The sequence below is a fragment of the Lates calcarifer genome, linkage group LG8 (genome assembly GCF_001640805.2).
Source record: "Lates calcarifer isolate ASB-BC8 linkage group LG8, TLL_Latcal_v3, whole genome shotgun sequence".
In the NCBI taxonomy this organism is placed as follows: Eukaryota; Metazoa; Chordata; class Actinopteri; family Centropomidae; genus Lates; species Lates calcarifer.
In genome coordinates this window covers 20,583,008-20,599,328 of record NC_066840.1, presented here as the reverse complement: position 1 = coordinate 20,599,328, position 16,321 = coordinate 20,583,008, and the positions used below count along the sequence as shown (strand labels likewise).

Sequence of the window (16,321 nt, the reverse complement as noted above, 5' to 3'; positions counted from 1 at the left end):
CAAGATCTCTGATCTCAGTCTTGCTTAAGGATACTTCATCAGGGCAGCTGTTTGGTTTTGAACCCTTATCTTAGACTGGTCTGACAACATTATACTGAGACTAGCTCACTGAGATAGCTTAACGTCCATTACTGCAAATGCCATCATTTACATCTAATTAAATGCACCATTATCAAATTAGCCTAACAGTGGGCTATGCACTATATGGGGGTAATAGGGACTGCGGTAATTATGTCAACTGACAATTAAGTTTTCTTTCTGACAGCAGCAACGTTTGGATGAGCTCAAAGAGCTGGATGTCTTGATTTGAACTAATGCAGTTATTTTGATGCCTGATGTTACACCACTTATCCCAGTGACAAGCGCGGCCTGGTGAAAGTGGTGAGGAGGAAACAAGTGGTTTTGTCCAATTACAGAAGAGAGCATCACCAGTCAACAAGGGAACACTGCCACCTAGAGGAGAAATGTTTTAACACTGAGCTGTTGTTTTTTTCCCCCTTGCAGCCATTTTGTTGTGAATGAATTCATCACTAACATGTCAAAAGCCAGACATTAATTTGGCTTTTGTGTCTTGCTATTGACAGAGCTCCAGGGTGTCTGCATATCTGCTTGACAACATTTTGCCCCTTTGACTGCCTCTGGCATAGGATCTGTGAGTGTTTCTGTGATGTGTGTGTGTTGTTTTGTTGCAGTGACTGACTTCACATTAAAGAAAGTGTTAGTTATTTCCTGTTTTCCTGGTCATTCCATGGCTGACTCAGTACATGACTTCACAGGCTTGGCCTGCCCTGTTCAGCTGATCTCTCTATCTCCCAGTGGGCCTCCAATTCTGAAAGATGCCGTGTGTGAGTTGAGTGCTGGGATGTGGTTTGATGTGGTGAACTGGGCTGTGCACCCTGAGGGAGCAGTTTCCTGCAAAAAAAGTTTCGTCTTAACAAGTAGGTTTTATCTATATCTTTTTAACTTCTTTTTTTGAAGGAATGTTTTGTGATTCTACAGCAATTATTTTTCTTACATTGAAGAAAATACTGAACAGGACAGACACATTTTATTGATATCAATATTGTTTTATTAAAGATGATATCATCAGATATTTGGATCAGAAGCCAGGCAAATAAGTTCTTGCCTCCGGTGATGTGATAATATTTTAACTGATCCTTGCAACAATAAAAGGTAGGGGTTTTTTGAGATTAAGAAATAAAATGGAATTTTATGTAGTGAGTAGCATGACCTCTGTCACTTACATAGATGAAACAGACCTCCTCAGGATGTTTCCAGCCGAGAGCGTCAAACAAGAGGGACTTTCTTACGAAGGTACCGAGGGACTGTGAGTGTGTGTGTGTGTTCAGGGTGGAGTGGTGGAGTAGAGAGTGACGAGCTGTTTCCTTGCCCAATGTGTGCTACTATTCACAACCCTTGGCCACTGAAAATAGTGATGGAACAATAATAAAAAATCCTCCGGGCAAGATGACACAATGAACACATTATATATGAGGTGCATTTAATAGACCCTTCAGATTAGGAAGTAGGAGATGTGGGTCTGTTGGAAAAATGTACTCTGCTTTGTAGTAGAGGTGGTTGTAAAGGATGGAAATATTTTTTATCAATAACAGGATAAGACAGAAATATGATGCTAAGAGACGGAATGTCTTTGGGTCTCTCTATCCCCATCACAGTCTACATTTTCAATTAGGTGTTTACTTTAACTATTATCCTTTTCTATTGACAAGAACAGCATTTGATTAACCTAAAATTGCAGGCTGCCTGGATCATTGTTTGCATCTTTTAATGGCAATATGAATGTGTACAATGCTACTACAGTATGTCCCTGTAATAATAATGTATGGTTGAGAAATGGAGGACGAAAAGGTAGAAGTTATATTTCCTGAATATATTGCAGAAACAGTACACAATCTTACCACATTTCACATGCTATGGTATATTCACATTTGGACAGTTGCAAATGAGATGCTTTAAAAATAGCATTATTAGCAGTCATCAGTTCCTGCCAAGCTGGTGGAGACAGACACTGAAATGTGACCCTGGTGCTGCAAGTACTTTTGAAATCCCAGTTGCATAGCAACGCATCTCCATCTGCAGTTAAGCTTTTCTCCGCCAAAGAAACAACTGTCATTTTTGCTTCACATGCATTTTTATACAATCTAACTTTTCCAGAGAAAAACATAAACATCATTCTATCTGAAGAGTATAGGCCTATTTTTCCACGCTATTTAGAAGACTGCGTCACATTGACACATCTTTATACAGCCAGTTTTGAAACACATATTTCTGTTATTTTTTTCAGTGCAATTCACATTATAAGCAATTAATAACCAGAGATTCTGTAAGGTCCATGGCAAACCTGTACTTTCAAAATAGTATTTATTTGCTTTAAATGAATGACCTGTAAGTTATAAGACCCAACAAAAAAATCCTGATTCAAAGGAATTATTTTTACAGAAAATGCCTTGCATGAAAAACTAGAAGAATAAGACATACAAAAATCACATAGTTGACTTAACATTTCTTAACCTCATTAATTACGCACTACAAGTCAATAGGCAGGTCATTGCTTTATGCTCCATTTCCCAGCAGCTGAATTGGCTCCTGATTCTCATTTAATGAATTAAATCTAACTTCATTTCAGACCTCATAGAGTTTCCATCAAACAGCCGCACAGACATACAGAAATGTAGTTTATTAACTATATGTGTGTCAGTATCCTCAACACATTCTACTGTACATATACATGCACAGACAGCCCATGACTACAAACAGACACATAAACTATGTATCCATGCATGTTTCTGAGAAAATGCACAAAAAGGCTCATTCACACACAGTATGTACCATTAACAGCTGCACACCAACTGCAATCCCCAAATTTTACTTAATAATTAGGAGTCTCATTAGGAGAATTAAGAGAGGAGTATTAGGACAGTTAGAAGATTTCTCCAGGTCTCAAGCCAGTTTGCTTGAGCTAAGAGTCTCATAATGGCTCAATTAAATTTGGGGTTGAGTTGCTGTTCAAGCTTGTCATACTTCTAATAGCCTTACACCTCTGCATATACCTTAAAACCTGTATGACACACATATAATACAGAGATTACAGCCTGAAATTGACTATAGTCAGGGTATGCAATGACAAACTTTATTAATTCACCTTTTAACATACAGTAAGTTCAAAGTTAGATCCAGGCATCCTAAAGCAAAGCACTGAGTTCCCATCTGCGCCGACTTTTCAGGTATCACAAACATCTTTTACTTTTGGCTACTTCGAGTGCTCAGTGGCCGGCAGTAGCAGAGTCGTTACACAGGGCACACTGAATGATTACCAGATGTGATTTTGTGGAAGTACTTCAATCTCTTACACAGGCACGCAGTCAAATGGGAGGCTGATTAAAAGGAAATTGGTAGTTATGTGTAGTAAAATTAATTCATTCATATAAAAATATGTAGATGCTGTGGATTCAAAGTGGACATTGTTTTTGAAATTTAACAATAATGATTTATTTTAGCCAATGGTAACCAATAAAATTCAACCCAAACTTACACTTATGTTTTTATAGGCTATGATATGTTTAAAAAATCTGTGCTGTTCACAGAATTGTGTGGAAATAGTAATGGAACTATGTGGCCAATGAGCATCAAGGGGGACCATTCAGTGGCTTGTAAGATGCAAAAACTACTTTCTTTTTATGTTTGCCCATAAAGTGTTTCATGGGCAAGTTTCCTTCACTTCTGTACCCATAAAATAACTGGATATTATATAAACATATGTAATTCGCAGTTCCCACACACATACACGACTGGTAGAAATGTATGAATCAAAATGTGCCAGATATTATGGCTTCATATGGCATTAAACAATATGCTGTATATGTCAGCATAAATATATGTGTGAGGAATATGAGAGTATATGTAGAGTACTGACACTAAGTACTTATATGCAGATACAAAAATGTACATACACTCACATACACAAATCTGTTTGAACATGCATAAGCTAAAGTTGCCCAAATCCACATTCTGAGGATCCATTTTGGCTTCTTTCTGTGTGCCACACCCGAGAGCACGGTGCGTTTATCTTGACACACCTTGACACTTTTCTCCCTCAGTGCTCATCAGTTCGCTGGCCACGCCTGGATGATCATCTAGATCCTGGAGTACTGTACTTTTGTAGCTGCACTTTTTATATTTCAGCGGACAAACTGCGGGCCCTGTGCTGCTTGCTCCATTGAGTCCGTGGTTGAGTTTAGTCTCAAGAGGTTTCATAGAGCAAAAAATCCCTTTAATGTTGTTTAACAGCCTACAGTTCTTGTACATAGTCAAAGCAGATGTCACTGCCTTGATATTGCAGCAAAACAAAATGAACAAGGTTTTTTTTGGTGGTGGCTGGTGTTGGGGTATATCAACAACTAAAAATTTCATAGTTCAAACTGGTACACAAAGCAAAGCAGGAGAAACAGCATTATGCTCAGTGCAAGGGGAGAATGAAAGATGTACATTTGATGGTAGGGTAAAAATATCACAGAGCAAACAGGCTATCATGCACTGTTTACGCTCAGAAAACATGGCCAGCAGTTTGTTTATAGTTGTAGATCAGGTTTGTTTGTGCTTATTATTTAGTCAGCATTTTCATGCAACCTTCAAATGTATCACCCACTACCCTTGGGTGCAAGCACTATGTACAACTTCACAGACTGCAACAGCTGTAAAAAAAAAAAAAAAAAAAAAAAAAAATACACAAATCTGAAAATGGATTAATAGGTTTGTCTTCTGTCTTTATGGTCATTGTGGTCATTTCAACTTTTTTTTTACACAAACACGGGACAGTGCTTTGATAAAGTATGATTGTGCACACACTATGTAAATCCCCTCTGCACTGCTAATTAATATGCACAATCTCCTGATGCATTTATTTTAGGATTTTAAGTTCTTGTCACGTTATGTCTTTTTGCCAACTTGAGTCTGAGCTGATTTGATGTAGCCTGCTGCACTGAAAAAGAGCCATTTGAACTGATGAGAAGAAATGGCACAGACTTGTTGACCTTTAATCTCTTATATGTCTCACTCTGTGGAGGGAGCAGAATTCTGCAGATACCAAGGGGAAAATGTTTGCTTTTATCCCAGGATACTGTAGGTCCTGAGGCAGGAGAGGGGACTGCAAGAGGGCACAATCCAGTTTTTTGCAACTTGTATTGAATTACATCATAATTCCTTGGGTGGGACCCAGCTTCAAGCACTCCGCTTCCCTTGGAGCCAATGTGAGAGAGCAGCTTTAGATTTTAATTCACGTTATTGCTGAGTGCTGCTTTTTTTGAAGGAGGGCATGGCTGCACACTTGGCTGGAGAACTTGTAGTCTATCTATTTTTATCTGGGCCTACAGAAGGGTTTCTGAATGGCAGAACTGCAGAGCAAACAAGTTGTTGCAATTACACAAGCAAGCCATGCAGAAAATCTTTTGACAATAATGCAAATTATAATTCCTTTGAATTTTTTTTTCAGGCAGATGGGATCCCTTATATGAACATGGTAGAGGTATGGAAGGTAGTACGACTTGGCCATATAAGGCTCACATCTGGCCGTCAAATTGAACCTGGGATGATGGTGTAATGGATGGAGTTGAGGAGGCATATCAAGGGCATTTTCTGGAACTTGAACGCACCTTCTAAAGTTAGATGAAAGTCAAAATGTGGCTGAGTGCTTACTTAGTCTTTGTTCTCAGTTGCTCACATTTTCACATCATGAGCTATATGACAAGGGGTTTGGATCAGTGTCAGTTTCTATCTATCTATCTATCTATCTATCTATCTATCTATCTATCTATCTATCTATCTATCTATCTATCTATCTATCTATCTGTCATAATCACAAATAGATTCAAGAAGTGTTACAGGTTACATCACAGATGTGTCTTTGTGTGGGCTACAGGCCCAAGAATAGTACATTAGCGCCCTCAAGTGGACAATTAATGAAACTACTCTTATCCATCAGTTTACTGCAGATTGTTGGCACCTGTAAAGAATCTAAAATAAAGAGTTTTGATAGACTTTGACACTGAGATACTGGATCATCATACCTTAAGACTATACTTTTCTGTGTAACACTTTATTCTATTCATTAGGAAATTATACTTCATGATGTTTGAAATAGCCTGTGAGGATATATGATTTCATTTGAATGCTGGTAGTTGATAGATCATTCTTGTGGAATTCAATCATTTTTAAAATTAGGGAAGCCAATGTTTAATATGCAGTATTAAGAAGAAGAAGATTAAGACCTTGATATTGTATATAAAACTGCATTTGGTACTACACGTGGCATAGAACATAGAGCAATAAGCATCTGTAAGGCCTATGCTGTGCCTCAGTCTCCACTGTTTTATAATGTTACATTTCCTCGTAATTCTCTCAGATTAGTGAAGTATCAATGAATGAGTAAATGACTGAAGAAATGCATTAGTCAACAATACATACAGCTCAATACATAGGTTACTTAAACAATAACATTTATTTATCAACCAAAACTTAAATTGCTGATAAAACCTAGGAGCAAACTTTTTAAAATATATCCGCCACTTCGAAGCACGGTGAAATAATATTCTGAGCCAATAAACATATTTTTGTACCGTATTCCATAGGATAAATAGGTTAATGCACCTTTAATGAATCTGTTTCATGTAACGCCCATTTCCGGACAACCGTACAGCGCATGCGCGACATTAAATATTTTGGCGGGGGAATAAAGGCAACAACAAACTCTTGCCTTAGGAAGTTGGACTGCTGGTGTTTAGTTTAACACGAGAAAGGGTTTTAAAAACTGAACTGGAAGATGGTTGAAGGTCCGGGCTGCACATTAAACGGAGAGAAAATCCGTTCAAAAGTCCAGAAAGGGCAAAAATTGAAGGAGATCAGAGGCAGTTTGACAAAACCCACTGTAAGTTACGTTATGTCACGATTTGCGCTGGTGTTATCGGGTTATCGAGCTAGCGTTAACCTGTTACGTTTTGGGTCTCTTCGTAGAAAAACAACCCTGAGGGACATGCCTTCCACAGTTTTTATGGTTGTCAGTACACCGGTGTAGAAACTCTGGGGAAGGAGCTCTTCATGTACTTTGGTCCAAGGGCATTGAGGTAAGACTGTACACACATTGACAGCCACTATCAGTCACTATATTTCCAAGTAACTTATAACTCAGGCAATGCTACCTGGAGGTTTTGAAAAAACTGGTCATGTGTTTAAGTCTAAAATAATGTTAGAGCAGTGTTTCCCACAGCGCCCTCCTCCGTGGCTCCACTGTATCGACAGGATAACAAACACTGATACAACACTGGTGTTACAGAAGGTTTTATGACCAGATTGTGTGATTTGATTAGGAATTAGCATTTATTTTTGCCACACATATTTTAGATCGAAATATGTGACGCATATCGGAAATGATTCACACTATACTAATAGGAACTAGGGATTTAACAAATTTTCTACTGCTCTAAACACTTGTACCATGTTGGTTAAAACAAATAAACTTTTATCAGGGGGGAAATCATTCACTAACAAAACTTGAAATAGATGATAAATGTATTACTACTCTTGAAGATATGGGGCAAACACTATCCTGTACTTTCAAGATCTTCACCACTAAATATAATATTGATAAACACTCTTTTCTATTTTAGTATAAGATCAATTTAGGGTAGTGCTGTTGGTACTTCAGAGAACCCAAATCATCAGTGTGTATACTTAAAATCTTGTCACAGAGCATAGGGGGGTAGGGATGAGGGTTGAGAGGTAGCTGGGTTTAACATTCAGAGTGCAATCGGCAACCTGTTGGATTGCATATAATTTATTGGTGTTGCAATAAAAACAATTTATGATTTAAAATAATGTGTGACCCAGCCTAAGTGCTGTGGAGGCACCACCTTTGGTAAAAGCTTCTATCAAAATAAAGTATGTGTTAAAGTCTGATTTTAAAAATATTTGCAGTGGCAGTATGGTTTGCGGTATATTTCCAACCTGGGTCACAGATTTTAGTACAACATGATTAATCAAAACAATAATCAGCAAATTAATTGATAATGAAAATAATCTTTAGTTGCAGCCGTACCATTAATTCTTTCACTAGGCATTTGGAGGAAAAAAAGCTTAATCTGCTCAATTTAATGTCACATTGTTGCTTGTGTTGTTTGCTGTTTGAGGACCATAATGGAAACTATTTATTTTTAGCTTTAATGACTGTAACCAGGGGTGAATGATACGATTAAATTCTCTGCTGTGGTAATTGTAAATGTACATATTCGTTTATATGTACATTTACTCTCTCTCTCTCTCTCTCTATATATATATATATATATATATATATATATATATATATATATATATATATAATATAATATCATATATATTATATGTTATACTTGAGAATCAGATAACATGATGAACAATAATATACATAATATATTTATAGTGGTCTAGTACCATTTGAGGCAAATTAGATGCAACATCTGATGTAACAAAATAACATAGACATAAAGTTGATCTGTAATTCATTAATTTGCAACATTGTCTTATCAAACAAACCCCAGTTTATAGACCTATAACGTTACTTCAATCATCAAATAAAATTAGTCATCAATATTCATAGATATATAGCTGAATAGATGTGAAAAAACAGATAAAACCACCAGTACCTTGCACATATGGAGCCTGTGACATTTCTAATTCTCAGTGGAGTCTCCAACTATCAAGCCACTTTTCTGTCCTTTTATTATCAAGTCTTATGTGGACTGAGACATATCTCTAAAGTAAATTTGTCTTTTCTTTCTTTCATTTGTTCATTCTTTCATTCTTTAACGCTCATATACTTTAGAGTCCACTTTGGAATGAATGGATCAATGCGTATAAACCCTGCCAAGAGGAAGGATAGGAAGGACTCCATACCAGTGCTGGAAATGCACCTGACTAACGACATTGTGTGCTTCTTTGACAGCACTGTGGAAATAAGGTAACAGGGACACCAGCCTAGCCTAGATAGATTGAGGTGACAGAAGTTCACCTTGGGGTACGAGTCTCATACAGGGAGTATGTCCTATATTAGGCTGTGTCTGAAGACACTGGCTATTGTTGCATGAAAAACGCTGCCTCTTTGGCTCGACATTTGTCCTGTTCATTGACTGTAAGGTCCTGGTGTACTGTTCAGTAGCCAGACAGACATTTATTTCTGCTGTCTGGAAATTTCACCTATGCCTGCTCCATCTCATAACAAACAAACTGAAACAGAGTGTATGAAAGAAACAATTTTGAAATGTGTAACCTCACAAGTGCACCAGTGACCTTGTGGCACACTTGCAGTAACAGCAGCAATATATTTTCTAAACTCTTCCTGTACTATAAAATTGTGTGTGCTTGCAGGTTGACAGAGGACTGTGAGCAGAGGGTGAGGGCTATGGAGAGTCTGGATGTGTGCTCTTCTAAGTTCAGCTTCTCCCGCTCTGAGGAGGCAGTGAGGAACCAAAGTAGCAGGATGCTCTGTGACGTTCTCTTAGACCAGGCTGTCATGCCGGGAGTCGGCAACATCATTAAAAACGAAGCCCTGTTTGACTCGGGCTTCCACCCAGCCGTGAAGGTATGGAAAAGATGATGGATTGTGTTCAGCAGAGGAACAGAAAAGAGGGTAAAATGCAAGACGTCTCTCACATAAAAAGTTTAAGCCCTTGTATTATTGAGTGATGCATTGTAATGAGGAGGGTGAAATGGGGAAAAGACAAACAAGCGCATTGCGGCATAGATGTGCCTTTCCCTTAGTGCAGATTGGAAATTGATTTTTTTTTTTTCTGTGAATGCATATAGTCTTTAGTGGGACTCAAAAATGTGTTTCCCTCTAATTTATAACATATTTTTATAATATTCTCTACTCCTGATCTGGATCTGTCACATAGGAAAAATACAGTACACATACATTACAGTACATAAAGTACAAAATTTCATCAGGATATTCCAAGAAAGTCACATGACTTATTTCAGTTGTGGTCCTGAGGTCAATGCCAGGAGGCGGGCAGAAAAAAGGAGTGACATGTATATGCCACCTATTTTACATTAATAAACCTAGTAAAAACATCCAAATTGTACAGTCATGAAGCTAATAAAAACTGCACGTGTTCAGACACCTGTTCTATAAAAGATGTTTCACTATGCTTCACATCGCACTCAGGGAATATTTTTTTAAGTAAACTATAGAATAAAAGTGCGATTTTAGGGTGACCTATCCACTGCAAGTAAAAGACTTTGCAGCATGAATACTTCTATTACTCTGCTATTACCAGGGGCTCTGCTCTGCTCCCCATAGAAAGTATTAGATGGGGTACAAGAATATAGCACACTGGACCAAAACATTAATCTAGGACTTTTGGCCCCTTTTTCTTCTTCTGGGACCACTGAATCTTTATGAGCTTCTCCTCCATTATCAAGCCCCTAGGTGTCCTGAAAGAGCTACAAGTGGTGTTTTCTTTTTTTTGCACTGTGTGAGGCCAAGTCAGGTCCTTGCCGCCTGGGCTGCTAGTCTAGGGAATACCTTATATGTAATTTTTCTCCATTGCACCATTTTAAATCCAGTTTTTCATTCATGTCTGGTTGTTTTATTGGTTATATGCTTGTTTTATTGATTTGCTGACTGTGAAGCGCTTTTCGTCTCTGTTTCGAAATGAAGGGCTATACAAATAAGATTTATTCACTCTCTGGCTGTGAGCTGTAACTAACTGTGCTGCTTCACTCTCAGGTTCAGCAGCTGACAGACGAACAGATCCACCACTTGGTGAAAATGACGCGTGATTTTACCCTTCTGTTTTATAAGGTTAGACATTTGTTTATCAGTAGAAATACTTTTTTTGTTGATTTATTGTACATGCTGTGTGTTTGTGTATACTCTTTATTTTGATATATACAAATTTACTTTTAGGCATATAGCTGACACCTCATTCAGTATGACTTGCTAGAATGGATTAACTTCAAATCCTGTATTGCTGAGGAGGGAGAGCAGGAGTCAAAGCTCCACTGCCTAGAGAATAGATAAAACAAATATTCCTTTCACTCCATGCATAATAGACAAGTAAGGGAAGCTGAATGTTTTCTCTTGTTCTCCTTATCCACATCTTTCTATTCACTCTTGTCTGCCCTTCTCATCTCTATCAGTGTCGCAAATCTGGCTCTCCTCTCTACAAACATTACAAAGTCTACAAGCGTCCCCAGTGTGGCCAGTGCTTTCATGTCATCACAGTCTGTCGTCTTGGAGACAACGGCAGGATGACTTACTTCTGTGAGCACTGTCAGAGGGGAGATCCCAGCGGGGTTGACATCAGGTAGAAATTCTCATAGACCTTCGGCACTTTGACTGGAAAGGTATTGTCTTGCATTCTTGTAAGGATGGTTTCATGGAAGGTTCATGAAGGTGTTCAGAAATGGGTGATAGTAGTAATGTTTGAGATCAGAATAAGAACAGCTGTTACAATGCCTTTTCTCAGCAACATAAAATAATATTTTACACTAGAGTTTGGTAGACTAAATTTTTTGTGGCTGATGTTATATTCAGGGTTTTTATGAACAATAATGAAATATGCTCTGTTGCTTTTTCTGAGTAGAAATGTGATGAAACCTGAAGTCATTTTGTAGCAGTACAATTTGTAGGTTTTATTTGAATTCTTTATACATTTTGTTGCTAAAATTGTAATACCACTATAACACAAAAACAACACAGTAAAGCCAGGTGTCATATTTGAAAACCTAGTCTTTGCAGAAAGTTCTAAATCCTTTTAGATAATACGTTCAAATTTAGAGAGGCCATCTTTGCAGGCAGATGGGCTTGGCAGGGAGTGGGAAGTGTTATGGTGGGGGGAAATTAATGCGCATATAAGACTGTGTTTGCCAGACAGGGCACAGGCTCAACACCTCCTGGGTTGTGTTTGAGCAAAGCTTTGCACAGGGTTAGAGCCCGAAGCCCTTACAACACATTATTCAGCTGATAAAGCAATCTGTGAAGAAAGTTTCCTGAAAGCCACTGCCTCTTTGCTCCTCCATGACTGTTGGCATTGCAGATTTGCCGTCTTGTCAAACATAGTCGAGCTTCATGTCAGAGCACTAACATGTACGCTTAGAGCAATTATGTGAAACACAGTGCCCTCTCACATATTTTCATCTTCTGCTTGAACTGCAAATGTTTGTTTAGTTAGTTGTCTCTTTGCCTGCATATGGTATTATTGGGTTATAATGGTTGAAAAAAAAAAAAAAAATCTTTTTGCTGGTATTTGATAGTCAGTGTAGAAAGAGACAGGGCACTTGGGGAGAGAGGGGTATGATATGCAACACAGGCCCCCCAGCCCCAGAATCAAATTGTGGATGTTGCGGTTATGTAGTATGTACCTTAACCATTAGGGTCCTGGGGCACCCTGGTTGTTCTGTAATTTATATGTATTACTCATTTTGCACTTGCAGTACCAAGGGCTAATTGCTTATAATGAAACTAATCAAGGGAAATTTATGTTTACATTGCACACATTGTAAATAATTCTGAAAGTACTGTTTAGCTGAACAGCTAAACTGTGAAATGATAAAATGAAATAGTAATATATGTCACATTTCAAAGTATGGAAATACACTCATTTTCCAGTTTATCACTAATGCATTCTAATAAAATAGTCCTGCAATAAATTCTACCCTCATGATGGTTATAATGTTTGGACTGTGAAACTGCTTCAAAGAGTTGCTGAATCAACTTTTCAGTCATTTTGGAGGCTTTTAGTTTGTGGTGCTGTTGAATGGTATTGCCTTATACTGGGAGGTGTTTTTTGTATTCAGTATACCCACAATGATATACCCACACAAAATATTAGAAAATGTAGACTCATTCAAAACATTTTGTCTGCCCTCATTGATTAGTGTGTGTCTGTCTGTGTAAAAACAAAAGAATCCAGTGTTCTGTTTTAACACAGTAAAATGATTTCTGCTTCAGTGCTTCACTTCATTGATTCTGTTTTAGTAACAAAGGTTTTTTAGAATCACGCCTGTGTTTTCTTTATCCAGTAAGCTCCCAGTCAGAAACAGTCTGACTAACTGGGCATACAATGAGAGAACCAATGATAATGTGGCTAAGAAGGAAGAAGAGGACTGGGCCTGTCAACTCTGCACGCTCATCAACCAGCCAGCAGCAAAAGCCTGTGATGCCTGCCTCACTCCAAGACCTGAGGGTGAGTAAAATGTTTTGGCTTCACTGTCACTGGATTTAATGGGGCAACAGAACGTCCTTGTTAGCAAGAGATAAAATAATGGTCGTTGCAGTTTTGCTGTTTAGCTGAATGATCCCACGTACTGCTTGCCATGGATGCTCAAGTACTTCTGAGCAAGGCACCAAACATTGAGCTGTTAAAGAGACACTACAGTCAAGCAGGATGATTTCTTTGTAGTTGTGTCTCTGTATGTTGCTGCAATAGTAATGAGCATGTCTGTCAACTGGCCATTTTTGTCTGGCTGTCTTGAGATACATTATGGCAGCAGTGAATGTGCAGCATTTTTGAAAGAAATGTGCTATCTCTCTGTTGCTACCACCAAACCACAGCTGAATGGTTTACTTTGTATTTTTTGTATTTTATAGGTTTTTTTTTACTGCTACATTTCAAATGAAGTTTTTCAAATGATAGCTGACTATAACTATATGAGTATCACTTCAGACTACAGTTTGCCCATGGTTTATTTCACTATGCTGAGCTTCCCAAAGTTTGAGTAAATTGCCGACTATCGTATGTCAGCCATTCAATTTGGCATTGATTATCGGCAGTTGGCTCAGATGTTCTCATTCCAAACAAACCACATTTTGGACAGGACAGAAACCTGCAATTTCAAGCATCTGGCTTCATTTACAGTGCTTATAAAAAGTGTTTTATATTTGAAATTAATTTAAATCACTTGTAGAGATCTGAAAAGGTCTTTTTCTGTTGATTAATGATAAAAAGCCACACCAAATCTCCTTCAATTGAGCGATGTAACCTTGCAAGGAGGGTGAATACTTTTTGTGGTCACTGTACTTGTAATCGACCGAGTTTTAACAATGTTGCCCTCAGCTATTAGAAATAAAAGTAAATATGAGTCAACTAGATCTACAAATGTACAAATCATATACAAGTTCACCTGCCTTTTCTGACATGACTGTGTGTAACTAATGACAATTATTTAACTTTTAGATGAACTATTCCTTTTAATAACGTGAGAATGAATAATGGACACTTTCTCCAGGGAAAGTTGCTTTTCCAGTAATACCCTAATTTGCATTTCCATAGTCGTATATTAGTTGACCACTGTGCAGCTCCACGAAAACAGTTGGGGGTTAAGTGCCTTGCTCAAGGGCAAATTAATAGTAGTTGTCCAGGAACTGAAGTTCACCATTACTGAAAACATTTACTTAGTTTCAAAGTTTTATTAATGTAGATACATTTCACAGAATTTTGCATAAGGGCATCATCAGCACAACATACTGTGTGACTTTTTTTTCCCCCTACACATTGTAGCAGTCTTCTGCTTACTTGTAAATTTTATGGCAAGCTAAACACTTAAAGCAAACAACAACCTGCATTTTTATGAGAGCAGCCAGTGCATCAGAATAAGCTGCAGCTGCTTAACATGAAATGAGTTTCTCACTCTGTCTTCATCTTCACAGTCCACAAAGATGACATTAGCTCTGAGGCATCACCCTTCACCACTGATTTGATTAAATACCCATGCACTGCCTTCAAGAAACCACAAGAGGAGCTCAAAGTCAACTGGAGGTCCGCATTCGGGACTTCCACCCTTGTTTTCTCTGACTTGAGCGCAAAGCCAAAGCCTGTAAACTCCCCGCTCTCCCCAGCCGGGAGTCATTTGAATTCCTTGGCGGCAGAGCGAGGTTTATATAAATACAGCGTCTGCCAAGGGACAACAAGCCCCAATTATGCCTCTGGTGGCTGGCAGAAGCAAAGTGCCGAGCTCTCCAACGGGGAATCACTGGCCTCCTACAGTCACCCATCCAAGAAAATGAGAATTGATCACAGTCCCTTTCCCAGTAACAATGCTCAAAATGGAACCCCCAACACTGGGTGAGTGAATCGGGCTTGGCTATTCATGAATAAGTTTATAATAAGAGAAGTTTTTTGCAACTTCAGGGAGATAAGTGGGATAAAAAACCATCTGACTGTGGAATTTTTAATGCAACATTGTTAAAAAAGCCCAGATTGATGAATAGCTATGCTAGGATACCATGCAGATACAATTATTACCAACACATACCATCACACACAGTGAAGGAGTGGTTGTTTGCTTGCTAATAAGGGTTGATGTGACAGGTATTCCTGTGCTTTATTTTCAATTTATTTCAAGCTAATAAGACTGTTTCTTCTCTTCTGTCAGTACACGCAAAATAGGAGCGACAAGCCACGGCTCCTCCATTTCTTGCCAGTCCCAGCGCCCCTTGTTGTGCATCCCATCATCGTTCAGCTGTCCTCAGAGTGGTCCACAAGGAGGGGAAGAATAAGGGACGACAGTTCTATGCCTGCTCACTCCCCAGAGAGACCAAGTGTAACTTCTTTGAGGTGAAAATAGAAAGCAACTTATCTATATAGCATCATATAGTCTGGAAAATAAATAACTTTTAAATTATTAAGCATCTTAAATTGTAGTCAATACATAAGCCTAGTAATTTGTTTACATCTGATTTAACTGACTGAAATAAAACTTTACAGCTAACTTAATGAAACCTTATTTTCTCTGTCACAGTGGGCAGACTTGCACTTCCCTTTTTGTCACCACAGGTAAACGCTGTTTAATGAGGACTGTTCTGAAACTAGGACCCAACAATGGACGGAATTTCTACACCTGCAGCTTTCAAAAGGGTAAACAGTGTGACTTTTTTCAGTGGGCAGAGAATGGACCAGGGGTGTCCATCCTCCCGGGTTGTTAGTGTTTTAGCAATACATTACTTCTAATGAAAGACTGATACCTATATGTTCATATAAATAAACTGATTTAGCGTATTTATGTGAAATACGCGGATATGTCTGTCCTGAAATAGACATACACAAATTCATTAGAGAGCACATATCACATGTATGATCTTCAGATCATGCCCAATCACTTGTTTGTACAAAACACTGTATATAATCAAGTGTATACTCGCATTTAATTTGTGTTATGTCCTGTCCATGTCTACATTTTAAAGATGTAAATGTCAACGCTATCACGAGTAAACTGTGCTAAATCTAATAAAGAATCCAGTGTTAAAGCAGTAGCAATTACAATTTCAAGCGAC

At 38.2% G+C, this 16,321-nt stretch overlaps 1 protein-coding gene across 1 annotated transcript; it reads left to right on the top strand.

Moving 5' to 3' along the window:
- Positions 1-6,716: 6,716 nt before the first annotated feature.
- On the top strand, positions 6,717-16,310 carry neil3 (nei-like DNA glycosylase 3). Its single transcript, XM_018679396.2, is given in 12 exon segments — positions 6,717-6,940; positions 7,027-7,136; positions 8,870-9,004; positions 9,412-9,625; positions 10,775-10,849; positions 11,188-11,354; positions 13,072-13,235; positions 14,699-15,113; positions 15,424-15,466; positions 15,468-15,605; positions 15,790-15,822; positions 15,824-16,310. Coding segments are annotated over 12 exon segments (1,749 nt in total). The 5' UTR covers positions 6,717-6,835; the 3' UTR covers positions 15,974-16,310.
- Positions 16,311-16,321: the final 11 nt, after the last annotated feature.